This window comes from Rhinatrema bivittatum, chromosome 2 (genome assembly GCF_901001135.1).
Source record: "Rhinatrema bivittatum chromosome 2, aRhiBiv1.1, whole genome shotgun sequence".
In the NCBI taxonomy this organism is placed as follows: Eukaryota; Metazoa; Chordata; class Amphibia; order Gymnophiona; family Rhinatrematidae; genus Rhinatrema; species Rhinatrema bivittatum.
The window spans coordinates 225806526-225832414 of record NC_042616.1 but is presented as its reverse complement, the minus strand read 5'-3'; the positions used below and the strand labels follow the sequence as shown (position 1 = coordinate 225832414).

The 25889-nt window shown below is 44.2% G+C and overlaps 1 protein-coding gene across 5 annotated transcripts in view; it reads left to right on the top strand.

Moving 5' to 3' along the window:
- The window catches only part of DAZL (deleted in azoospermia like), a 533025-nt gene that overhangs the window by 19005 nt on the left and 488131 nt on the right, over positions 1-25889 (top strand). For all 5 annotated transcript variants that reach the window (XM_029589246.1, XM_029589249.1, XM_029589250.1 and 2 more), the window contains exons 2-3: positions 21404-21550; positions 21664-21755. In XM_029589246.1, coding sequence (XP_029445106.1) covers positions 21404-21550; positions 21664-21755 — 239 coding nt within the window. The remainder of the gene's footprint in view (positions 1-21403; positions 21551-21663; positions 21756-25889) is intronic.

The window sequence follows — 25889 nt, the reverse complement described above, 5'->3', positions numbered from 1 at the left end:
ATGTCAAGAGATGTCTAATGCAGTACTTAGCTCTCACCAATGACTTCCGTCTTTCGGATCATCTTTTTGTTCTATGGTCAGGTCCCAGAAAGGGTCAGATGGCTTCTAAGACAACCATCGCTCGGTGGCTGAAAGGTGCGATCGCATCTGCATATATTGGAAAAGGGTGTCAGCCACCTCTGGGGGTTAAAGCACACTCTCTTCGAGCGCAAGCTACCTCTTGGGCAGAAAGTTCATCGGTGTCCTCTCAGGAAATTTGCAGAGCGGCCACCTGGAAATCACTACATACTTTCTCTAGGCACTATCGCTTGGATGTTCGGGCTCCGAGTTTCGGATCCTTTGGAGATAGTGTTTTGAGAGCAGGGCTGTTATCGGCCCACCCGGAGTAGGGGAAGCTTTGGTACATCCCACAGTCTGGACTGATCCTGGTACGTACAGGGAAAAGAAAATTATTTCTTACCTGCTAATTTTCGTTCCTGTAGTACCAAGGATCAGTCCAGACACCCTCCCTGGATTTTTGGGATTGTAATGGGATAAGCCTCTGCTCATTGTTCCTACTTTTTATCTGTTTATTCTATCTCATCCTGGGGCTCCAGGACTTACTGTTTCTTACAGTTTTGGTTTACAAGTTCCGTTGTGGGTTTACCAGTTTTTATTCTTCGTTCATAATTGTTGAACAGTTATCTTTTTTGATCCCTCTGTCTCTTCTCTTTGGCTTTGAAAGTCTTGTTACTGAGGATTGAGGCACAAGGAGTGAGGTCATATAGGACCTCCCCTCGAGCTTTTACTTCTGACTCCACCTGCTGGACTGGGAGCATAACCCACAGTCTGGACTGATCCTCGGTACTACAGGAACGAAAATTAGCAGGTAAGAAATAATTTTCTTCTATAATTGTCTGGAAAATACTTTTTAAAAATAACTGTTTTTATCTCCCCCCTCCTTCCCCCAACCTCCCTCATGCCATGGCGCAGAAATCAATCAGGTAGTGTGTGGGGGATTTAGCTGCTACCTGGTGTCCAATTTACTGCCCTGTACCCTGGCGGCTTTGATTCTGCCATTGTATAAAGTTGCCATAATCTTTCAAATGTTTTCAACCATTTATGCTTGACAGCAGTGAGATGATTCAGGTAATACACTTTCTGCAGTCTGAGTAAGTTTTGCAACAGAGGGAGCTGTGAGTCTTTCCAGGAATATGCTAATGCCCCCTTTGCTGCTATTAACACCTGTTGGCCCAGAAAAGTCATGGTAGAATCAGCATCTGGGGGTGGGATACTCAGCAAAATGTAAGCCAGATCCAGCTCAATATTTGCACCCACAATATCTGCAACGAGATTTTTAATCTCCTACCAGTAACCAACCACTTTAGGACACTCCCACCACATATGGAAGTAAGACCTTTCAGATCCACAACCCCACCAGCAATCCTTACTTGCAGTAGTATAAAATTTAGCAATTCTATTGGGGGGAAAATGCCACCTATATAGCAATTTATAGCCCTGTTCAATAATGGCTGCAGAGAGAGACCATTTCTGGATATTCTTATAGCATACGTCCCAATCTCTCTCCCTTATTCGTCGATGAAGATCCCTTTCCCATAGTTTAACATGGGTGGGTGGGTTAACTGGGTCTGTAAACAGCAGATTGTATATTTTAGATATCACCTTAGTTATAAAAGGTGCTTTCTCACAAAACCCCTCAAATAATGACTTGCTTTTAATTCCAATCTCACTTCCTTTCGGGATATAAATTGCCTTAATTGTAGGTAGAAATAAGTATCTGATGCATCGAATTGAAACTCAGTTACTAACTCCTCAAGCTGTTTTATGTGGTCACTATCCCATACCTGTTCGAGTCTCATGCACCCCTTCCCACCTCCTCTCCTGTGCTTTGGAGCACCCTGGAATAAAACTGGTATTGAAGACATTTTTATAGAACACCTATTTCCTACCAATTTTTCTTTACATTTATCCCATAATTTCAGGGTTAAGGCCACAGTCGGGGGCACCGCTTTCGGCAACATATGGCTGGTCCCAGCAACCACACCTTCGTGGCCGGAGATATCTCTTCCATCAATGCCTTTTCCAAGCCTACCCATCTTTTCTCCTTCCCATTAAGATGCTAACTGCTAAGCTGCGCCCCTAAATAATATTGATGGAGACAAGGTACCCCCATTCCCCCTCTGGCTTTGGGAAGGAGCATAACTGATCTACTCACTCATGGGGGTCTCTTTCTCCATATATAGTGAAACAATTTACGTTGACATTGGGAGATCCTGTCTTCAGGAATTAAAATTGGCTAGAGTTTGAGATAGCTAAGTCTGGTGAGAGTATATTCATTTTCACAATTGAGATTTTCCCGAACCAAGAAAAGGGAGCCCTATCCCATGTCTGGAGATCCCTCTGTATGGTTCCCCATATCTTCTCATAATTTAGTCTATATAAGTCTTCCAGCTTATCCCCAACGATCAAACCTAAGTATTTGACTCCTGCAGGAGCAATTTTAAATGGGAAATTACTTTTAATTGCCACCTGATCTGGAGGTAATGTGACATTTAGAAACTCCGATTTCTCAGCGTTTAATTGATATCCAGAAATGTTACCAAATTGAGTAAGTTCCGCCATAAGGAAAGTCAGGGAGTCAGCTGGGTTGGCTACTGTAAACAAGACATCAGCAAATATTGACAACTTGTATTCAGCCTCCTTTATCTGCAGGCCTTGAATTCCCCTATTCTCCCAAATTTTAATTGCCAAAGGCTCTAGTATAGAGCAAATAACGGCGAGAGAGGGAATCACTGTCTAGTTCCTCTGCTTATCGGGAAGGCTGGAGAATACCCACCGTTCCCTTTTATACAAGCACTGGGGTTAGAATAAAGTTTCTTTATCCATACTAAGAAGTTCTTCCCCACCCCAAACCATGTGAGCACTGCAAATAGGTACTCCCAGTGTACTATATCAAATGCTTTCTCAGTGTCTATCGTGAGGAGTTCCATAGGGATCTTGGCTTCCCTAGCCCACCACATCAGATCTACCACTCGTCTCACATTATCTGCTGCTAGTCTCCCTGGAATAAAACCTGTTTTGTCTGGGCGTGTCATCTGCCCAGCTATCCTTCCCAATAGTTTAGCCAGAATTTTGGCTAGTATTTTAAGGTCTAGATGCAGAAGGGAAATAGGCCTATAGGACCCACATATTGTGGCATCTCTCCCAGGTTTTAAGAGCACCGTGATTCCCACTCTTAGTGTCTGGTGCTATAGTACCCTCGTTATGAAGCTCATTAAACGCCACAGCTAATGGTTGGACTACCACTTCAGCCAATTATTTATAGAATCCTGCCGAAAAGCCATCGAGCCCCGGCGACTTGCCCATCTTTAACTCTCCTATTGCTTGAGCCACTTCCTCAGCTGTTACCAATTTATTCAAGCTATTCAATCCACGGGCATCTACTCTAGGAAAGCTGACCCCTGCCACATAATAGTCTATATTGGACTTGGTAATATCTTTTCTTGATTGGTACAGTTCCTCATAAAATTGGGAGAGCAGAGCCCTGATTAGCTAGTCTATCCTATTTTTCAATATTTGATTTTGCGTGGCCCTAACCTTGAGGGACCTTGCCAGGAGCCTACTAGCTTTATCACTTTCAAAGTGTTCTTGGCGAGTTTTATCTAGATGAAACACAATGGTCTTGGCATCCAAATCATGCAACTCCCTTCGCAACCCATCTAATTGCCGCCCAAGATTCTGATTAAGTTTCCTTTTATGTTTAAGTTCCAACTTCCCAATTTTATATAGTGGGGTCTCCCTTTTCTTTTCTTGGTCTTTTTTAAGTGAGGCTTTAGCTATCAAGTGTCCCCTAGCTACCATTTTAAAACACTCCCCCAGACAATACCCATCTCCCATATCATTTTCAACCACATAATGTCTCATCTCACGTAGTTGTACACAATAATTTTCATCCTTAAGTATACTTTCATTTAACTTCCAGTGTCCCTTAGACTCCAAACTAGGTCCTACCCCAATCTTAATCCACACTGCTGCATGGTCCGACCATGTGATTGATCAGTATCTGATTGCTGCACTTTATTTACTAGCGCTTTCTCAACCAAAATAAAATCAATACGGTAATATATATTGTGCACTTTGGAAAAGTGTCAGTTGGATGTAGCAGATGCCAAATGTAGACTAGTCCCCAATCCGACGTTAAAGCCTTAAGCCCCACTCATTTAGATTTGGATGTCTCTCCCCCCTTCCCACTATGGTCCAAAAATGGATTGCGTATCATGTTGAAATAGCCCCTACAATTAAATGGCCTTCTGCCCATTGCTGCAGTGTGCCTGAAAAAGCTTCCAGAAATTTCCCTTGCCCCTTTTTGGGACAGTATACATTTCCTAATGTGTGTAATTTGTTAACCTAATCAAAATTTTACTATTATGTATCTTCCATTGATGTCTCTAACCCAAATCACATCGACCACCAGATTCTTGGAGAATATTCTTCCCACCCCCACAATATTTATTTAGCTTAGTGGCCGAGGCAAAAAATTGGCAAGGAAATTGTTGACATCATTAAACATTCATGTCGCTTTCTAATATGCGTTTCCTGACATATTACATCTGCATGCAGACCCATGGCATCTTTATACAACTTTTTCCTCTTCATGTATGTATTTAGACCCTTAACATTCCACGAGATTATTTTTAAGCTCCCCATCTTTCAAAGTATAAAATCCACTATCCAGCTTTTCCCCCTTAGGACTTTGACAGTAAAATCTAAAGCTTCATATCCTCTTATATTTTGCCATGCATGATATAATATGCATCCCTCACCCATTCCTGTTTTTCAATCAGCCCTTCCCACCCTCCCCCCTAGGCACTCATCTCCTTCTTGGCATTGAATCTCAGCAGCCATATCTTCGACCACTCTTCCAGCTTCCTTAAATCCCGTCTCATTTTCTCCACTCCTTCCGGCGTGTCCAATCTGTTGCAGATCTTAGTGTCATCCGCAAACAGACAAATCTTACCTTCTATCTCGTCTGCCATGTCACTCACATAGATATTGAACAGGACCGGTCCCAACACCGATCCTTGCGGCACTCTGCTTAACACCACTCTCTTCATAGTAAGTTCCATTTATCATCACACATTGTTGTCTGTCCATCAACCAGTTTGCAATCCAGGCCACCACCTCGGCACTCACTCCTAAGCTTCTCATTTTATTCACTAGCCTCCTGTGCGTATCAAAAGCTTTGCTGAAATACAAGTAGATGGCATTGAGCGCTCTTCCTCAACCCAATTCCCTAGTCACCCAGTCAAAAAAGTCAGATTTGTCTGACAGGATCTTCCCCTGGTGAATCCATGCTGCCTCTGGTCCAGCAATTCTCTGGACTGTAGATCGTTCACTATTCTTTCTTTCAGCAGCGACTCATTACTTTTCCCACCACCGAGGTGAGGCTAATCGGCCTGTAGTTACCAGCTTCCTCTCTGCTCCCACTCAGAGTGGGAGCAGAGAGGAGGCTGGTAGCTACAGGCCAGTTAGCCTCACCTCGGTGGTGGGAAAAGTAATGGAGTCGCTCCTGAAAGAAAGAATAGTGAACGATCTACAGTCCAGAGAATTGCTGGACCAGAGGCAGCATGGATTCACCAGGGGAAGATCCTGTCAGACAAATCTGAATTTTTTTGACTGGGTGACTAGGGAATTGGATCTCCACACTTCCTCTGTATTCCCTGGCTTGTATATCTAGCCCTATGTATGCTTACCAGTTCAAGTTAAAATGGGTATCTTAAGCTCTCCATGGTTCTCTGGTCTGCTTCTGAAGAACCCTTCCTGCTCTTCTCAGGAGTCTGGAATGATTTAGAAACCTCTGATTGGTTTGTTCTTGTCCATGCTCTCCTTTTCTGGCTACTTGCAAATTGCTGGGCACTTTTCTCCAGTCTTTCTTTGTTTGCTGTCTGCCTTGAATGGAGCCTTTTAAGAAGCAATCCCAATACCAACACCATTTGTGGGAATCTGTGCCAGTTTTTCTCTAAGGTTGCTTCTTTTATAGAAACTCAGGCAGCAGACTTCACCTAATAAGTTTTATTATACATTTTATTTTCTCTGTATCTTGAGTGTGACGGCTCACCTCACATGAAACAAGTTTTTCCATCAAGCCAGATGAATTAGCTATTTTCCTGTAGATAAGCAGCATGAATTAGCCATGCATTCTGGGAACATCCTCCGTGCCACTAGGTGGCGGAGCTCTCAAAGCTGAAACAGATCTTTACCAGGGAGGAGCGCCTGCCCATGTGATACCACGCCACTCCAAATCACCTCAGTCCATTTTTTCCGCACAACTGAGTGCGTGGAGCTCTTTCTCCTCAAAGTTTAAAAAAAAAAAAAAAAAAAAGTAATAATAAGATAACACCTTTAAATAATGAAGAGAAATCAAGCAGCCACAGCATCTTCTTTATTAACAGACATGTAATCAAGTTCAGTCCGTGAGGGCAATAAATTAGATCTTCTTACTATTTAAAAAAAAAAAAAAAAGGAAAGGAACACGAAGAAAAACACTGCCCTTGGGAGAAGTAATTAAATCTTCTGCGGGGCCCCCTCCCCCCTCCCCCCAGCCCCTACGACACCCTCACCACTTGATCTCCTCAGTGGTTCTCCCGCTTTGTCTGGGCCGAAGCAGAGGAGACATCTGGGACAATGACAAAAAAAATAAAATTGTCCACGACATCGAAGTCATGGATGGCACGGGCGGCGTGCCAAGGTCCCAGCGCATTGGTGGAGTAAACAATGCACCCGCCAGCGTGAAGAGCCACTGAGACGTCTGCTGGCAAGAAGAATTAAGACGTCTGCTGATGCATCGACTCGTCTGCTGGCATACCAACGCATCTACAGTGTCCATCTTCATTCGAGCATGCTAACAGTGCATCAACAATGCACTCTCATGCCCTCTGGGCTGACCAGGGCGCACAGGCGAGAGCGCTCCCGCGCCAAGCGGATGTCCCCGCGGTGCGATGCCTTGGGTACAGTTCAGAACGCGGGGCACATGTGACCCACAGGTCCTACTGCCCCTCAAAAAAAAAAAAATCCATAAATTAAAAAGGAAAACCATGGGAGGAGTTAAGATGGCCGCTGCTGTAGGACGCTGAGTCGAGCTGCTCTGCACTCCAATACTTTTAAAGTTTTTTCTTTTCTTGTTGAAAATGCCTCACAAGAGGAAGGGTAAGGTTAGTGTCTTTCCTCCTGACCTACCTGGCCCGTTAGGGCAGCGAGTTATAACAGACTTCGTGATCCTTGGTGCTCAGTCGGGGGTGCCAAACGCCGTTGCGGATATCTCGAAAGGAGCAGGAATCTCGCTAGGTGAAATTACTGAGCCCCCCCGATCTCCGTGCGCCGCTGTGTAGTTCTCCACTCGCTGATGCTGGTTGGACTGCGTTTGTCGACCCAAGTTTGGCCGGGCGAACTCTGAGTGGAGGAACCACCAACACAGGAGCAGGGACAGGAGTGTTTGCCCTGCCGAACCCAGAGTTTGGGCGAGAGACTCCGGAGAAGGGAAACCTTGGGACGGATGTCGAATTGCCAGGAACATCGGGTGTGAGGCCCCGACGGGAGGAGGTAGGAACTGACACTCTTTTGCCCTGGGAGTTTAAAAAGCCAGCGGAAATTACTTTAGTCACTTTGGGACCTAATGATGGTTAATGCCCGGACCCTCAGAGAACAGTCTCAGCAGATGGGGAGTATTGATAAAAGAATGGATGCGGTGGAAAAAGAACAGAAGGATAAACTTTATGAGCAAGCTGTGGTTATTCAAGATATTTCAGATAAAATCAAACAGGTTCAAGATTTAAACACCTCTTATGAAGGATCGAATAATATCTCTGAGAAGAATCGAATCGATTGAAAATCACCTGTGACGCATGAATATATGAGTGGTGAATTTTCCAAAAGTAATGGGAGAACTTGCAATGGTGACTTTTAAAAGATACTTAGCTGAGACTCTAAAGATCCCTGTAGAATCTCAACCTTCTTTAAAGAAAGTATTTTTGCCTACAAGAAGAGATTCTTCTCAATTGCCTCATGAGGATAACAGGGTTGATTTAGTAAACTTAACAGAGTATCTAGAAAATTCAAATATGGAAGTGATAGAAAGGGCAGTTCTCTTTGTTTCTTTTTTCACGGAACCAGAAAGGACACAGATAATGAAAGCATATTTTCAAAACATTAATACTCCCTTTATGGGAGCCTTAGTTAGGGTCTATCCAGACCTGTCTAGGGCTACCCAACAGCGGAGGAAGATGTATATTACCATGCACCCCGATGTTTTGGCTAAGGGGGCAAGTTTCATTTTAAGACTTCCATGTAAATGTGTTAAAGTATGCGGGTAATACCTATGTATTCTTTATGCCTGAGCCAACTGAGACAGTTCATGGAGGGAGGGACATAACCTTATAGTTAAGGGGATATATTGTAAATGGAGGCCTAAACAGCAGCAAAAGGGTATATGATTTCCTGTGTTTCTCCTTTGTTTTTTTCCTTTCTCCCTCCCCCCCCATTTACCAACGAAAACACAGTTGAAAATTTAAAATTATTAGTGCATGTGTATGGAAGGTGGAGGATCTTCATCGGATGACGTACGAGGAGAGATTGAAGAATCTAAATATGTACACCCTGGAGGAAAGGAGGAGCAGAGGAGATATGATACAGACTTTCAGATACTTGAAAGGTTTTAATGATCCAAAGGCAACGACAAACCTTTACCATAAGAAAAAAATCAGCAGAACCAGGGGTCACGATTTGAAGCTCCAGGGAGGAAGATTCAGAACCAATGTCAGGAAGTATTTCTTCACGGAGAGGGTGGTGGATGCCTGGAATGCCCTTCCGGAGGAAGTGGTGAAGACCAGAACTGTGAAGGACTTCAAAGGGGCGTGGGATAAACACTGTGGATCCATAAAGTCAAGAGGCCGCCAATGAAGAGTGGGTGACTCGCCAGAATGATGGCTACTGCCTGGACACAATACCCTTATTCAATAAACATACACATGGTTACTGTGACTCCAACATCACTCTAAGCTTCAACAGCAAGAGGAAATGTGGAAAAAAGGATTTGCACTCACAAAGCCGGGAGTAGCTGGCTTGTTACGGCGGTTACTACCCCAAACCAAATGTGCCTGATACTTCACTTTCGATGCATATCCAGCATAGCTCTCTGCTCCAACGGCAGGGGAGAAGAAAAACTGATACTTCACGCATATCCAGCATAGCTCTCTGCAAGAAAAACTGATACTTCACGCATACCCAGCATAGCTTCAATGGCAGGGGAGAAGAAAAAAGGATTCACACTCACAAAGCGGGGAGTAGCTGGCTTGTTACGGCGGTTACTACCCCAAACCAAATGTGCCTGATACTTCACTTTCGATGCATATCCAGCATAGCTCTCTGCTTCAACGGCAGGGGAGAAGAAAAAACTGATACTTCACGCATATCCAGCATAGCTCTCTGCTTCAACGGCAGGGGAGGAGAAAAACAACCAATAAGGGCTGTATAACATAGTCTGGGTTAAAACAAATAAGCATGGGTGTAGCTTGTTTATTGCGGCGGTTACTACCCCTACTACCCCCTAACTAATCAAGCTAGATATTTCACTTGGATGCAGCTCCATCACTGCTCTCTACATTAATGGTGGGGGAGGAAGGGAAATAGAACCAAGAGCTAAAAGAAACAGATAAGTATGAGAGAAAAAATGTGTGAAGCTTGCTGGGCAGACTGGATGGGCCGTTTGGTCTTCTTCTGCCGTCATTTCTATGTTTCTATGTTTCTATTGGTCAATTACATATGGATGTGGATATATTTCCTGATAATTGTTTCTGTATTCCTTACAAGTTTTTCTTGTTATAATTTTGAAAATAAATAAAATATAAATTAAAAAAAAAAAAAAGGAAAACCTTCTCTTCACCTACTACCATGCCTTAAGGCTCAAGATGAAGTATAACTTCGGAAGGCGTCCTATTCCCAGGAGACAGGAATATCGATATGCCGCTGGCTTCAGTGTACCTGAGACTATAACCTCCAGCGAGCAGGGTACCCACGTGATGTCTCCAACCACCACACGTCGTGCCTTCGGCCACTGCGGGCACTCCTATCTGCAAAAACTGGGTACAATTCAGACCCTTCTAAACTACTAAAAGACTATTCTATCCATCGGAAGATCAGTCTCATGAGCATCCTGAAGATCTAGGCACACATCCTCAAAGTAGGGACTGTGAATGTCCATACTCAGTCAACAAATGTTTGAGATCCAAAAAAAAACCCAAAACTTTTTTTTTCTCTCTGACACTCCCGTGGATCCACAGTGCAGTATGAGTCCTGGATATTCCTTCTGAGGGCTGTGGCCTTCCTTTTCACGTGGATCTCACATTCTGTCCACTGAGATCTGGTGCTCCAGAATCAGATTTCCTCAGACATCAGTAGTAAAAAAAAAAAAAAAAGCAGAAGACAAGGAAAACTATCTTCCATCCAATACACCACCCAACAAGGGGGTTTATATATCTTGGCGCCTTCGTTTGGAGCGAACTCTAATCCATAATGTTGTACACGAAGTTAGTGCAACACATGATTATGTGGCATAGTCTTCCAAAAATGTTTCCAGACGTTGTCCCAGGGCACTCAGCCCGGTGGGCACTGCATAGTATGGCAGAATCTTCATAGTACTTCTTATCTATAGAGCTTTGGGCATTACGACGGAATCCACTGCAAATGCCTTTGCAGCTAGTCGCTAAGCTTCCTTCCTTCAGGGAGGTTTGTGACATTAGTAACCAAACCATCCTTATCCTTACGTCATTCTTATTGCAAATAGCCTGGTGAAGAAAAGCAAGTTTGCTTACCGTAAAAGGTGTTTCCGTAGATAGCAGGATGAATTAACCATGCTGTTATGGGAGCTGTCTTCAGGTCCCCAGGAGGTGGAGCTTCCCCAAGCAGAGGTCAGAGCTTTCTTCCTCTGCAGCTGCGCGTGGGTTCCCGCGCAGGAAAGTAACAGATTCTCCTCAGTCTGTAATAAAGCTTGTGTTATCGTTAGGGTTGACTAACCAGGGAGGAGGGTGGATCAGCATGGTTAATTAATCCTGCTATCTACGGAAACACCTTTTTACAGTAAGCAAACTTGCTTTTTCCCATCAATAGCAGGGCTGAATTAGCCATGCTGTTATGGGAGTCCCAAGCTGTTGATCATGTTCTGTTAGTAATTTGTCTGTTAAGCGTGATCTGAATGTGGTGGTTGTCGACCAAAGTCTGTCCTTAATGATGTGAGGATTGCTCTTCCCAGTGTGGCGTCCTTACTTGACTGTTGGTCTAGACAGTAATGGGATATGAAAGTGTGTAATGAAGACCACTTATCTGCTTTGCAAATGTTTGCAGGTTGGACTTGACGTAGATGTGCAATTGAGGTAGCCACCGCTCGTACTTGATGAGCATTTGGGTGAGAGGTTAGTGGTAAGTTTTGCTTTTTGTAGCAGAATTGAATACATTGGGTAATCCAGCTGGATATAGTCCTTTTTGTTACTGGAAGACCTGGGAAGTTTGGATTGAAAGATACAAACTGTGAAGCACGGTTATCCGATCTTGTTATCTCTTTATAGTAAGCAAGAGCTCTCTTGCAGTCTAATGAATGATGTAAGCGTTCTCTATCATTGTGATGCGGTTTGGGAAAAAGTGGCAGCTCTTGTTTGATTTAAATGGAATTGTGAGACTACTTTTGGAAGGAAAGTGGGATGTGTGCGGAGTACTGCTTTGTGGTGATAAAACTGCAGGTATGGTGGGTAATGAACTAAGGCTTGTAGTTCACTAACTCGGCGAGCTGATGTTACTGCCACCAGGAAAACTACCTTCCATGTGAAATATTTTATGTGAGAAGAGTGCATAGGTTTGGAGAATGCATGAGTTGTTCCAAAACTGCGTTTAGGTTCCAAGGCACTGGTGGTTTTGTGACTGGTGGTCAAATATGAAGAAGTCCTTTTAGGAAACGAGATAGCAAGGGATGCGTGGAGATCGACTGACCATTTAGCGGTTGGTGATATGTTGCTATGGCACAAAGATGTACCCTAATTGATGCTGTTGCTAACCCCGATGTATGGAGGGAGTGAAGGTAATCTAAAAGCAGTTCTGGTGAACAGTCTATCGGTGAAATGTCCTTGGTTGTGCACCAGGATGAGTAACGTTTACACTTTAAACTGTAATTTCTGGTTGATGGCTTTCTGGATTGTAATATCATATCCAGTGCAGCAATTGAAATTCCTTGTTCTGCTAGAAGGAACCGTTCAATCTCCAGGCTGTTAAATGGAGGGACGAATGAAGCCGGTGAAGGAGAATTCCCTCCTGTTGTAAGAGAAGATCTGGTCTGTCCGGTAAGATTATCTGGTCTTCGATGGAGAGTTGTAACAGGTAGCTGTACCATGGTTGTCTGGGCCAGGCTGGAGCTACTAGCATGAATTGAGCTGAGTCTGCGATACATTTTTGTATCGTTCTTGTGATGAGAGGTATGGGAAGAAAGGCATACATCAATCATTCTGTCCACCTTGTCAGAAACGCGTCTTGTGCTATTCTTATTTGGTTGGGCCATACCGAGCAGAAGCGTGGAACTTGTGTGTGTTCTTCTGTGGCAAATAGATCCATCATTGGAAGCCCCCATATGTTGAATATGTTCTGAGCTACTTCCCGATTGAGACTACTCGTGTGGATGGAATATTCAGTTCAGCCTGTCTGCCCTGGTGTTCATCACTCTGGGAAGGTAAGTTGCCTGAAGATGAATCGAATGTTGATGTGTGTGTTGAAATATCTGGAGAGCTTTCTTGCAGAGGGACCATGAACCGGACCCTCCTTTGTTTATGTAATACATGGCTACTTGATTGTCCGTGTAGATCAGTCGTCGGCCTCTTAGGTGAGTTTGAAAGGTTTTCAGAGGAAGTCGGATTGCTCTGAGATCCAGTTAGTTTTTGTAAGCATTGTTCTTGTGGAGATCAGTCCTTGCGTTTCTAAGAGGTCTAGATGTGCTCCCCATCCCTTGCGAGAGGCATCTGTGGTGAGGACTGCATTGTGAGGGGGCTGAACAGCATTCCCTTAGAGAATGAAGTGGTTGAGCCACCAGTTTGCATACCTCGTCATCTCGGAGGTGAGGATGAGGGGTTTTGTTTAATGGTTGGACATGTTGCTTCCATTGCCGTTTTAGTCCCCACTGTAGTCTATACATGTGTAACCTGGTATTGGGAACAGTAAAATTGGCCGCTGCCATATGTCCCAAAATTCTGAGTATGTCGCGCTGTCGGCCTGTGCATAGTGATCAGATCGTGAGTAGTGGTGTCATCTCTTGCTTTCTGTCTTCTGGAAGGAACGCTCTGCAACGAATAGTGTCCAACCGCGCTCCTATATATTGTAGAATCTGTGTGGGTTTTAACATTGACTTCTGAAAACTTATTACTAGGCCCAATTTGTCCGGGCATTCAATTATCTGATGAAGGTGATTTAGTAATATAGCAGGGGTCGAGGCTACTATAAGCCAGTCATCCAGGTATGGAAAGATACATATGCCTTTCTTTCTGAGATGTGCCACCACCACCACCTTGCATTTGGTGAAGACTCTTGGGGCTGCCGAAAGGAAGAACTTTGTACTGATAACTCTGCTTCTTGTATTGGAAGCATAGGTATTTCCAGGAAGATGGATAGGTAGGAATGTGTGTGTATGCATCCTTCAAATCTATTGAGCACATCCAGTCGTTCTGCTGAAGGAGAGGCAGAATTGATTTGAAGGATACCATTTTGAATTTCTCTTTGAGACATTTGTTGATCTCGCGAAGATCTAAGATCGGTCGAAGGTGACCGGATTTCTTTGGAATGAGGAAATAGGGAGAGAAAAACCCTTTGATGTGGGTTGTTTGCGAAATATGACGGATCGCGCCTTGTTTGAGTGAGATGATCTGTTAGAGTTGGTATCTTGTTTGTGCCGGTGGATGAGGCAGTAAGGGGGGTGTTAGGAAATGTAATAGGTAACCCCTTTGTACAATGTCCAGGTTCCCAGTGATCCGATGTTATCTCTGTCCATGCCTGGAAACGAGCCGTAACTCTCTTCCCAGGGGCATTTGATGTGGAAGTGGTGGCAGAGAAGTTAAAAAGACTGAAGTCTTTGCTATTGTTGCTGATTGTTGAGATTGTGTATGTTGAGCTCTTGGTTTCCCTCTTCTGCTCAACTGTTGCTGTTGAGGGCACTGGTAAGGTTTGTAAGATCTATATGATCGACGTGAGGGACCAAAGGTGTGTCGCGAGGTTGAGTATTGAGATGGACCCGTCAGATTGAATAGTAACTGCTTGATCTTTTAATTTCGTTACCCTTTCTTGAAAAGGGTCTCCGAAAAGGTTGCCGTCCGTGCAGGGAAGATTAGCTAGTTTTTCATGAAGATCTTCCCGTATGGCACTGGCTTTAAGCCATGCCATACGTCTGGCTGCGATCGCCGTAGCGGAGGCCCTTGATGTATTTTCGAATCCTTCGTAAATAGAATGAAGCAAATGTCTGGTACACTCTTCCATGTCTTGAAGAGGACGTGGTACAGAATCTGCTGCGGAGACCAGGATGCCTTTGGTTGCTTGGATGCACTCAAAGGTATTGCACCATATAGAATTGGTGGTGTTGTAATCTACCGGTGAGCATGGCATTCTGGTATATCTTTTTTGTGAAGTCATCCAAGCACTTATCGCGACCAGGTGGGGCAGATGCATGCAATTTTGATTTCTTTGCCCACTGCATTGCCAACTCTACCACGATAGATGTGTGTGGGAGTTGTGGTGTGGAATAATACTCTTTTCTGCATTTTGTATTTGAGCTCTGTTTTCCTGGCCACGGCTGGTATGGAAAAAGGGGCTTTCCCAAGATTTCTCCCTTACTTTGTCAAGAACTGGTTGTGGAGGAAGTGAGGTTGGCTCGTTTGGAGCATCAAAGATTTTTTAGGAGACTCAAAGTTTCCGCTCTGGGATCAGGGTTTTTTTTTTGGGTCTGTAGATGTAGAATTGCTCCCTTCTTATCTAAAAACTTAGGATAAGATAGGTCTTCAGGAGGTGAGTATGGCTCCTGAGGTTGATGTGGCTGGTCAGATGGAAACCCTGTAGAAGAGGACGGTGAGGAAGATGGTGAGTCCGTGTCCTGTGGTGAATCGGGGACGTGAAACAGGAGACCTTGATGTGGTCGGAGATGGTTGTTTCATAGGCCGTTGAGATTCTGGAGAAGTGGTAGGCGATTCGGATGGCATTGTGAAATTTGTTTGCAAGGTATCAAAAAATCCTGATAGTGCTTGAGACAACTGAAAAAAGGCTTCATGTGTCTGAGGTGGCATGAGCGGGCGATTTAGGAGGAATAATTGGTTCCTGCGAGGGTATTTTGTCAGCTTGCAGGTGAGCTGGTTCCTTCACCTTCTTTGGAGTCGTCTCTTTCCTCTAAGGGAATTGGATGTTGGTGGTGAGAGGAATGGGAATGAGATCTGAATGAACTGTCAGATTGAGTCCGAGAAGACCTAGTTGAGGGTGACAAGTGTATCACTTTCCTCTCTGATGACGAGCTGGATATGTCGGTCCATCTTGTTGCTAATGAAATAGGACTCTGTAAATAAAAAGGCAGAGTCCGTTTATCAACAGGTGGCTTCGTTGTTTCCCTGTGTTCATGGGAAAAATGATGCCTTTTACGTTTAGAACCCGGTTCTGACAATTCAGATGGACTTTGTGGAGTCGTGAGATTGCTTTGCTTTGGTGTAGATGTCTGCGTCACATGCTTCCTCTTATGCGTCGAGTGTATTTTCTGTTGCGTCGAAAGTCAGCTGAGGTGACCGTGTGCGTCCACTGATAATACTTGTGTTGATGTTTACGTCGAATGGGTCTGTTTCGACGCAAGATGCGTCGACTTGGGGGTTCCATACTTCGATCTAGACTACTTTTGCGTTAGTCTCGACTTCCGTGTTGACATAGACTCTTCATGCGTCCATGCGTCGGGTTCGAGGTGGTATGATGTGTCTATTTGTGCGTCGGAGTCAAGGATCCCGGCTTCGACGCCGAGTGCGTCCTCTCCTCTTTTGCCGCTGCTCCCAGTGCTGTGTTGGCCCTTTTTTATGTCTACAAACTCTGCGCAGATATGGAAGTTATCCTGTCTCCTTTATGCGCCGAGGGGCTTGGAGAGAACTCTCTGCCCTGTGCCGACATTTTTGAACGGGCCTCTTTTTTTCTTGATGTATCTTTCCTTTTATCCAGGCCTGGAGATTGAAGGATCCACCGAAGCCGCTCGTTTTATCGATGGGGCCTGTCTCTTCTCCGGTCCCGGAGAGGATTGAGTATCGGACGGAGGCATAAGAGCCCCCTCTTACTGACTTTAAGTCCCGGATTTTTTGGGCCAGTTGTCACTGGGCCCTTGCGACATCTTCCCACAATGATGGCAGTCTGCCTGGATGTGGTCGGGACCTAAGCACCTGTAGCATAAATCATGTCCATCTGTTATGGACATGATTTTGCCACATACACAGGGCTTAAATCCCGGTTGCCTGTTCTGTTTTTTGGACATCTTTTGAAAAAATAAAAAATCTTCTGGGGAGATGAGAAGCTCTGCATGCAATCCCGCGTGCGGGAAAAACAGACTGAGGAGAATCTGTTACTTTCCTGCGCGGGAACCCACATGCAGCCGCAGAGGAAGAAAGTTCTGACCTCTGGGGAAGCTCCGCCTCCTGGGGACCTGAAGACAGCTCCCATAACAGCATGGTTAATTCAGCCCTGCTATCGACGGGTAAAGTCCACCTATACAGGCAGAAAGTGGGGACGTGTCTTTTCACACTCCCCCCTTCATAGAAACATAGAAATGACGGCAGAAGAAGACCAACAGGCCCATCCAGTCTGCCCAGCAAGCTCTCACACTTATTTTCCCATACCTTTCTGTTACCCCGACTGCTGAGTTCAGGGCCATTATTGGTAACTTTTTTATTCCAATTTACTTCCACCCCCGCCGTTGATGCAGAGAGCAATGTTGGAGCTGCATCAAAGTGAAGTATAAGGCTTAATGTTTGAGGGTAGTAACCTTCTTAACGAGAAGTTACCCCCTGTTTGTATACTCATACTGCTCAGATCAGTGCCTTGTTAAATGTTGTCTGGATGTAAATTCTCTTCCTCATTCCCCTCCTGCCACTGAAGCAGAGAGCCACGCTGGATATGCATTGAAGGTGAAATATCAGGCTTGATTGATTTAGGGTAGTAACCACCTCAACAAGCAAGCTACTCCTATGTTTATTTGTTTAACCAGACTGTGTAATTCAGTTCGTGTTGGTTGTTGTCTGAATATAAATCCTCTTTTCTTCATTCCCCTGCAGTTGAAGCAGTGAGCTGCGCTGGATATGCATTCCAAGTGAAGTATCAGGCTTAATTGTTTTGGAAGGTTTCGTCAAAATCATATTTTCAGATGACCCTATTTCCAACACAGTGGTCTTCAACCTTCACATTTGCAGGGAAGGTGGAGGAGTACCCCCCCCTCCCACCATCCAAACACGCAGATCTTTCCTCTCCTCGGTAACAAACAAAACTCTGTAGTTCAGGTTTTTTGGCGATTACCTGACACACCGCGACCACCGGGTATTTCCTACTAGTGTGGTAAGATCATGTCAGGTACTGACGGGCTTACCTGATATTACCTCTATGGAGGTCTCACCCATGAAGAACGTCAAAACGCCAAGGGTTGAAAGGGAACGCTTTCCCCTCAGAGGACTAGTCACAATTTTCCCCAAGCCTTTCTGAGGCCTCCCACTTCGTCCACGTTGAGGCCGATATTCCCAAATCTACTCAGCCTACAACACCGCATTCTCTCTACATGCTGCTGTTACGGGAGGTCACCCATCTCCTTCCAGAAGGGTACATTCAGTGCCCCCCCCCCAATCCACCAGGGAATGCTCCCCTCACTTTTTCAATCACGAGAAGTACGATAGCTTTCATCCAACCTTCAATTACTCAGCAGATACCTCATGTACAAAGGATTCTCTGCACCAGGGTTTTTTTTTGTCACCAGGAAATCCGTGGTAGAACTAGCATACCATCATAGACATGGGGTCCAGCTCTGTTTCCTTACTGAAACTACTTGCGGATGGCTGCTAACCAAATCCACCTTGTGAACCGGTCTCCTCATAGCCCTATTCCTGATGAGCATAAGAACATGCCATGCTGGGTCAGACCAAGGGTCCATCAGACCCAGCATCCTGTTTCCAACAGTGGCCAATCTAGGCCATAAGAATCTGGCAAGTACCCAAAAACTATTCCATGTTACTGTTGCTAGTAATAGCAGTGGCTATTTTCTAAGTCAACTTAATAGCAGGTAATGGACTTCTCCTCCAAGAACTTATCCAATCCTTTTTTAAACACAGCTATACTAACTGCACTAACCACATCCTCTGGCAACAAATTCCAGATTTTAATTGTGTTGAGTGAAAAAGAACTTTCTCCGATTAGTTTTAAATGTGCCACATGCTAACTTCATGGAGTGCCCCCTAGTCTTTCTACTATCCGAAAGAGTAAATAACCGATTCACATCTACCCATTCTAAACACTTCTATCATATCCCCCCCTCAGCTGTCTCTTCTCCAAGCTGAAAAGTCCTAACCTCTTTAGTCTTTCCTTATAGGGGTGCTATTCCATTCCCCTTATCATTTTGGTCGCCCTTCTCTGTACTTTCTCCATCGCAATAATATATTTTTTGAGATGTGGCGACCAGAATTGTACACAGTATTCAAGGTGCGGTCTCACCATGGAGCGACACAGATTATGACATTTTCAGTTTTATTCACCATTCCCTTTCTAATAATTCCCAACATTCTGTTTGCTTTTTTGACTGCTGCAGCACACTGAACACTGGGATGGAGAACCCAGAGTGGCCAGTTTGAGCAGGAATTTTTATCCGCACGAGTGGGAACTTTGTCAGGATGTAGCGGAGTCCCTCTTTCGAATCTGGGGCGTCCCATTGCAAAAAGATCTATGCATGGAAGACAAGAAGAAGGTGCAGCCATTCTGTTTAGTATATCCCAGCCAGCAACGTAGCACCGGGCGCATTTCTCATCATATGGACGGGGGAGGGCTTCTGTTTGCTTATCCCCTGATACCACTCATTTCAAGAACCGTAAAGAAATGTAGGGTTCTAATCATTCTAATCACTTCAGCATGGCCCAGACAACCGTGGTATGCCTATCTTGTGCATCTTTCTGTCGAACTACCCATTCCTCTAGGCCTCTGCAGATCTACTGTCGCAGGACAAAGGTGCCCTGCTCCACCTGATGCACTCCTCCCTGCACCTCACAGGGTGGAGGTTGAAAGGACAGCATTGAGTCACTAGGACTTGCCTTCGGAAGTCCAGACGTACTATTGTCATCTCTGAAGTTCTCCAGCAGGCGCAACTATCAGGGCAAATGGCTGAGATATATGGCTTGGTGTGGCACCAAGGGCATAGACCCCTTCAGCTCACCGGAATGAGTCTTGGAGTACCTCCACTCCCTTTATCAGGTGGGACTGGCTACTGCTTTGGTAAGGGTTCATGTCAGCGCTATTGCTGCCAATCATCCTCCTTATGGCCTACCGATATCCAGTCAGCCCCTGGTCTCTCTTTTCATGAAGGGCATTCTAAGGCTCCGAACACTGGTGCACAAACCACCGGTCCCGTGGGATCTCAGACGAGTTCTGGAACAGCTGTCTCTTCTGCCCTCCAAACCTCTGGAGTCTACTCAGATGAGATATTGCTCTTGGAAGGTGCTGTTCTTAGTCACCCTGACCTTTGCAAGAAGAGTCTGCAAGTTACAGGCTCTGGTTCACTACTCACCATGGAATTTCATCATGACAAGGTGACTTTATGGACCCACCCGTTATTCTTGTCTAAGGTAGTCTCCATTTTCCACATAAACCAAATTATCACCCTGCCGACCTTCTTCCTGAAGCCACACAAAAACAAGGGGGAGAAGGCAGCTCCACACACGGGACTGCAATCTAGGTTTGGCATACTATAAAAATAGAACACACTCAGAAGGTAGAGCCTCACAGCTGGCTATTTTCTTCAGTCCGAATGCTCCAGGTCTTCCAGTGTCTAAGAGAACCCTCTCAACTTGTATTTTATAGTGCATTCAGTATTGTTACAGTAAAAGATCAGCGAGACTGACCAGTTTGCCAAAGGCTCATCAAGTAAGAGCGATGGCAGCATCAGTAGCCCATTTATGCGAGGTTCCAATCATGGACATATGCAAAGCCGCCACATGGTCCTTGCTCCACACTTTCACTTCCATTACTATTTCAACCAGCAAGCAGCGGCCGAGGCAGTTATGGGCAGATCCATTCTCTTGTCGGGTACATAGTAAGGAGACTGTCTACAGCTTGGGACCAGGTTGAAGCTGAGACTCTCATCCTTGAACTACACCATGTTCCTGCAAGGACCCATTGTTTACAACATTCAGCTGGGGACTCTCAGCATGGCTAATTAAGCCTGCTTAACTGTGGGGAAAACAAATTTTGCTTACTGTAAACTGTGTTTTCTGTAGATAGGATGACTTAGCCATGCTGATCTGCTTGCCTTCCCGAACATAAGTACATGCCATACTGGGTCAGACCAAGGGTCCATCAAGCCCAGCATCCTGTTTCCAACAGTGGCCAATCCAGGCCATAAGAACCTGGCAAGTACCCAAAAACTAAGTCTATTCCAGTCTTCACCTTACGCTTCGCAGACATGCTTTGGGGATAGACCGAGGGAGAAGATGGCACTGTGTGGGGAAAGACTGAAGAAACAGCAAGGAAGGCTGTCTAATAAAGCCGTGAGGGCAAACAAAACAGGATTAGCAGCCAAATGTCCAAAAAATGGATTCCTTTATTGCAGGGTAACACGAGTGTATGAAAAGTGCACTTTTCATACACTCGTGTTACCCTGCAATAAAATAATCCATTTTTTGGACATTTGGCTGCTAATCCTGTACTGTGTGGGAAAGGACACGCAGCTGCACACAGAGCAAAGCTCTGTCAGCTTGTTTAAGCTCCGCTCAGCTGTCCTGGAAGGACGTCCCAGACAGCATGGCTAATTTATCCTGCTATCTACGGAAATCACCCATTTACGGTAAGCATAACTTGCTTTTCATAGTGAACATATGTTGAGCAGAATTAAAACGTGACTTTTTACTTATTTTTCTCCTAAACAAGGCCACTCAAGAAAATTACCCTGACTGTATACCATTACTATAATAAGGGCCACCCTTGCAGCAAAGCTGTTTTGTTTCAAGTAGGCAGCACAGATTAAAACAGTAAGATGCATATTTTTAACTGTATTAGACATTTCAGTAGTTAGATTCACATGTACACAGTGCTTCAGTCACGCTTTCTTCTCACCCTGCCTAATTTGCAGACTACTGCAGTCCCTGAGTCCCAGACCACAAGTATCACGAGAGAAGACGACTCCCACTCCACATCAGCAACAACCAGCCAGGGATATGTTTTACCAGAAGGGAAAATCATGCCTAATACAGTTTTTGTTGGTGGAATTGATATCAGGGTGAGTTATGAATTTTTCTTGTTTACATATATTTGTCTATTGTCTATGCCATCTTAAGACTACTTTATCATAGTTAAAAGTGAAACTAAAGAAGTCTATTTTCTGTGCTTCAGATGGATGAAATTGAAATCCGGGATTTCTTTGCACGATTTGGTGCAGTGAAAGAAGTTAAAATAATCACTGATCGAACTGGTGTGTCTAAAGGGTGAGTAAAATAAGCCCACTACTTTGGGTTTGACTGTAGAAATCAATAGAAGCACATCTTGCCAAGAAACTAATTTTAATTCTAGTATTTTACTATTCTGTGTTCAAGATCATATAACAAGTTTAGAATGGTGAAATAATTTCAATAGACCATATTAACAAACCATTTGTATCATTGCGCAACTTCATTTCAGATATGTTGGGCATTTTATGTCTATAAGCAAGACTAAATTAACCATTTTATATTGGGTGATGTCATCCTGTGGCACAGAACAGACCTCTTAGCTTTTATTCAACTTAGCATCTGTGGGAATTCCCACTTGAGCATTGCTTCATGAGTCCCCTCAGTCATCCTGTCCAAGCACCAGCATGGATGTATACTTTCTTAGCATTCAAACAAGTTAATCCACATCAGTGGGTTATGCACCTCTACCAGCAGATGGAGACTAAAAAAAAAATTAATTTTTCTTCCCCCTTTTTTCATCCTCTCATTCCTTTTTTCTCATCCCCTTAAGAACATGAGAAATTGCCATGCTGGGTCAGACCAAGGGTCCATCTAGCCTAGCATCCTGTCTCCAACAGAGGCCAAACCAGACCACAAGAACCTGGCAAAAACCCAAACACTAAGAAGATCCCAAGCTACTGATGCAATTAATAGCAGTGGCTATTCCCTAAGTAAACTTGATTAATAGCCATTAATGGACTTCTCCTCCAAGAACTAATCCAAACCTTTTTTGAACCCAGCTACACTAACTGCAGTAACTACCTTTTCTGGCAACAAATTCCAGAGCTCTATTGTGCGTTGAGTGAAAAAGAATGTTCTCCGATTAGTCTTAAATGTGCTACTTGCTAACTTCATGGAATGCCCTCTAGTCCTTCTTCTATTATTTGAAAGTGTAAATAACAGTCACATCTACTCGTTCAAAACCTTTCATGATCTTAAAGACCTCTATCATATCCCCCCTCAGCCGTCTCTTCTCCAAGCTGAACAGCCCTAACCTCTTCAGCCTTTCCTCATAGGGGAGCTGTTCCATCCCCTTTATCATTTTGGTTGCCCTTCTCTGTACCTTCTCCATCACAACCATATCTTTTTTGAGATGCGGCGACCAGAATTGAATACACAGTATTCAAGGCGCGGTCTCACCATGGAGCGATATAGAGGCATTATTACATTTTCCGTTTTATTAACCATTCCCTTCCTAATTCCTAACATTCTGTTTGCTTTTTTGACTGCTGCAGCACACTGAGCCGATGATTTTAAAGTATTATCCACTATGATGTCTAGATCTTAGATCTAACTTAGATCCATAGGAAACCTAACTTAGATCCAAAGGAACCCAACAATTTCCACCCGATCTCCAATCTACCTTTTATAGCGAAGATCATGGAAAAAATGGTCAACTTTCAACTGTCAGATTATCTTGAAAGCCACAAAATACTGCACCCTACCCAATACGGATTCCGTAAGGCATTAAGCACCGAAACCCTCCTCATCTCGTTAACCGACCACCTCATCATGGGATTGGACAAAGGACAATCCCTACTAATTCTTCTTGACCTCTCGGCGGCTTTCGACACCGTAAACCACTCCATCCTCCTCAACCGACTATCCGACATCGGGATAACAGGAACTGCCTTCAGATGGTTCAAATCATTCCTCAGTAACAGAGGCTATAAAGTCAGAATCAACAATAAAGAATCCCCTCACATCAATTCCTCACTAGTAGTTCCCCAGGGTTCCTCCCTGTCCCCCCACTCTCTTCAATATATACCTTCTTCCCCTGTGCCAGCTGCTAACTAACCTAAAACTAAAACACTTCCTCTACGGTGATGACGTGCAAATCCTGATCCCCATAACAGAATCCATTACAAAAACACTCAAGTACTGGGAAAATTGCCTTCAAGAGATCAACCTCCTCCTCACTAATCTAAACCTGATACTCAATTCAGCTACGACTGAACTCATTTCCCTGGACAACAGCGACCCCCCTCAAAGGACACTCACTAACACCTTTGTCACCCAAGCAAGAGACCTGGGAGTATTAATCGACAACCGTCTGAATTTAAAAACATTCATCACCACACAACCAAGGATGGCTTCTATAAACTGCAGGTACTAAAAAGAATTAAACCACTTCTTCACTTTCAAGATTTCAGAACTGTCCTCCAAGCTGTTCTATTCTCTAAGATAGACTACTGCATTTCCATCTTGCTAGATCTCCCCGCCTCCTCCATTAAACCACTTCAGATGCTTCAAAACGCGGCTGCCAGAATCTTAAACACTTGCAGAAAAAACCACATCACACCCATCCTCAGAAATTTGCACTGGCTACCAATAAGTTTTAGAATTTTACACAAGTCCCTCACCATCATCCACAAAACCATCCATAACCAAGCCCCTCTTGACCTTCAACTCCCACTCAGACTACACACCTCGTCAAGACCTATCAGAGAAGCCTACAGAGGGATCCCTGCTCACCCCCCAACCAAATCCACCCATCTAACCACCAGAGAACGGGCCTTCTCTACAGTGGGACCAACCATATGGAATGCTATTCCCTCTGAACTCAGACAAGAACCCTGCCTGTTGACATTCAGAAAAAGACTCCAGACTTGGTTATTTAAACAGGCATTCTCCTAAATCACTGATCTGCCATAGCTAACACCACCAAACATTCAGCACACTAAATAATTATTATTGTCATTGAGTTATTCTTTGCCTTGCCCTCTTCTTCCCCCAGTTCCATTTACCCCTGTTTCATTGTAACTTTTTGCCTCTTTTCGCTTTTGTTAATGTTTAAGGTTATTTTTACCCCGGTTCCTTGTAAACAGACATATGATTGTATCATGAATGCCGGTATAAAAAAGAGCTAAAAAAAATCTTTTTCCTGGGTGATAGCTCCTAATATGGGAACCTAACATGGTGTAACTACAGCAAGGGTTATTTTTCCCTATATGCAACACCTTGCACTTGTCCACATAAAATTTAATCTGCCATTTGGATGCCCAATCTTCTAGTCTTGCAAGGTCCTCCTGTAATGTATCACAGTCTGCTTGTGATTTAACTACTCTGAATAATTTTGTATCATCTGCAAATTTGATAACCTCACTCTATTCCTTTCCAGATCATTTATTATTTATTTATTTACATCTTTTTACTATACTGACGTTCAAGACGAAGATTCTTATCACACCGGTTTACATCGAACAGAACCTTGGAAAAGTTACAAAATAACAAGCATCATTGAACATCCTCGAACCAAGTCTGGGAAAAAAGTTAGAAAATTATAAATAACCTGAGTATAAAATAAATGAATCCAAAATAAGTAAAGCGTATAAAAGACGTATAACGAGGGTTAATCTTGAAGATGTGGATAACTTCGGGCTGGAACTAGTGGCGGGGGGGGGGGGGCTGACAGGGGGAAGGAACTATGCGAGGAGGGGGGGAGATAATATCACTAAGGGTAGGGGGAGGGAAAGAAGTTAAGCGTTATTACAGCAAGTTTAGAACGTGCATCAGGAGTCCGTAATTGTGACGCTGGAGATTAAGGAAAGGCTTGTATGAATAACCAGGTCTTCAATTTCTTTCTGAAGGTAAGCGGGCATTGTTCTGGCATAACTCTGGGGGTAAAGCGTTCCACTGGGTAGGTCCGACTGTAGAGAAGGTGTGTTTCCTTATTGAGCGGTGGAGCGTAGATTTAGTGGGGGGGAAAGTGGAGAGTCCCTTTGTAGGCAGTTCTGATTGGTCTCTTGGAAGATTGAAGGAGGAGCGGTATTTTTAGCTGGAGTGAGGACTGATCGTGGATGGATTTGTGTATGATAGTGAGGGGACTTATAGAGAATTCTGAAATTGATGGGAAGCCAATGTAGATTCTTGAGAATGGGTGTGATATGTCCTCTTCGACTAGCTTTAGTATTCTTGCGGCGGCATTCTGGAGCATTTGCAAAGGTTTCGTGGAGGTTGCCGGGAGGCCAAGGAGAGAAGAGTTACAGTAGTCAATTTTTGAGAATAGAGTGGCTTGAAGAACTGTGCGGAAATCGTGAAAGTACAGGAGAGGTCTGAGCCTTTTTAGAATGTGAAGCTTATAGAAGCATTCTTTTGTTGTATTGCTGATACATTTTTTAAAGTTCAGTT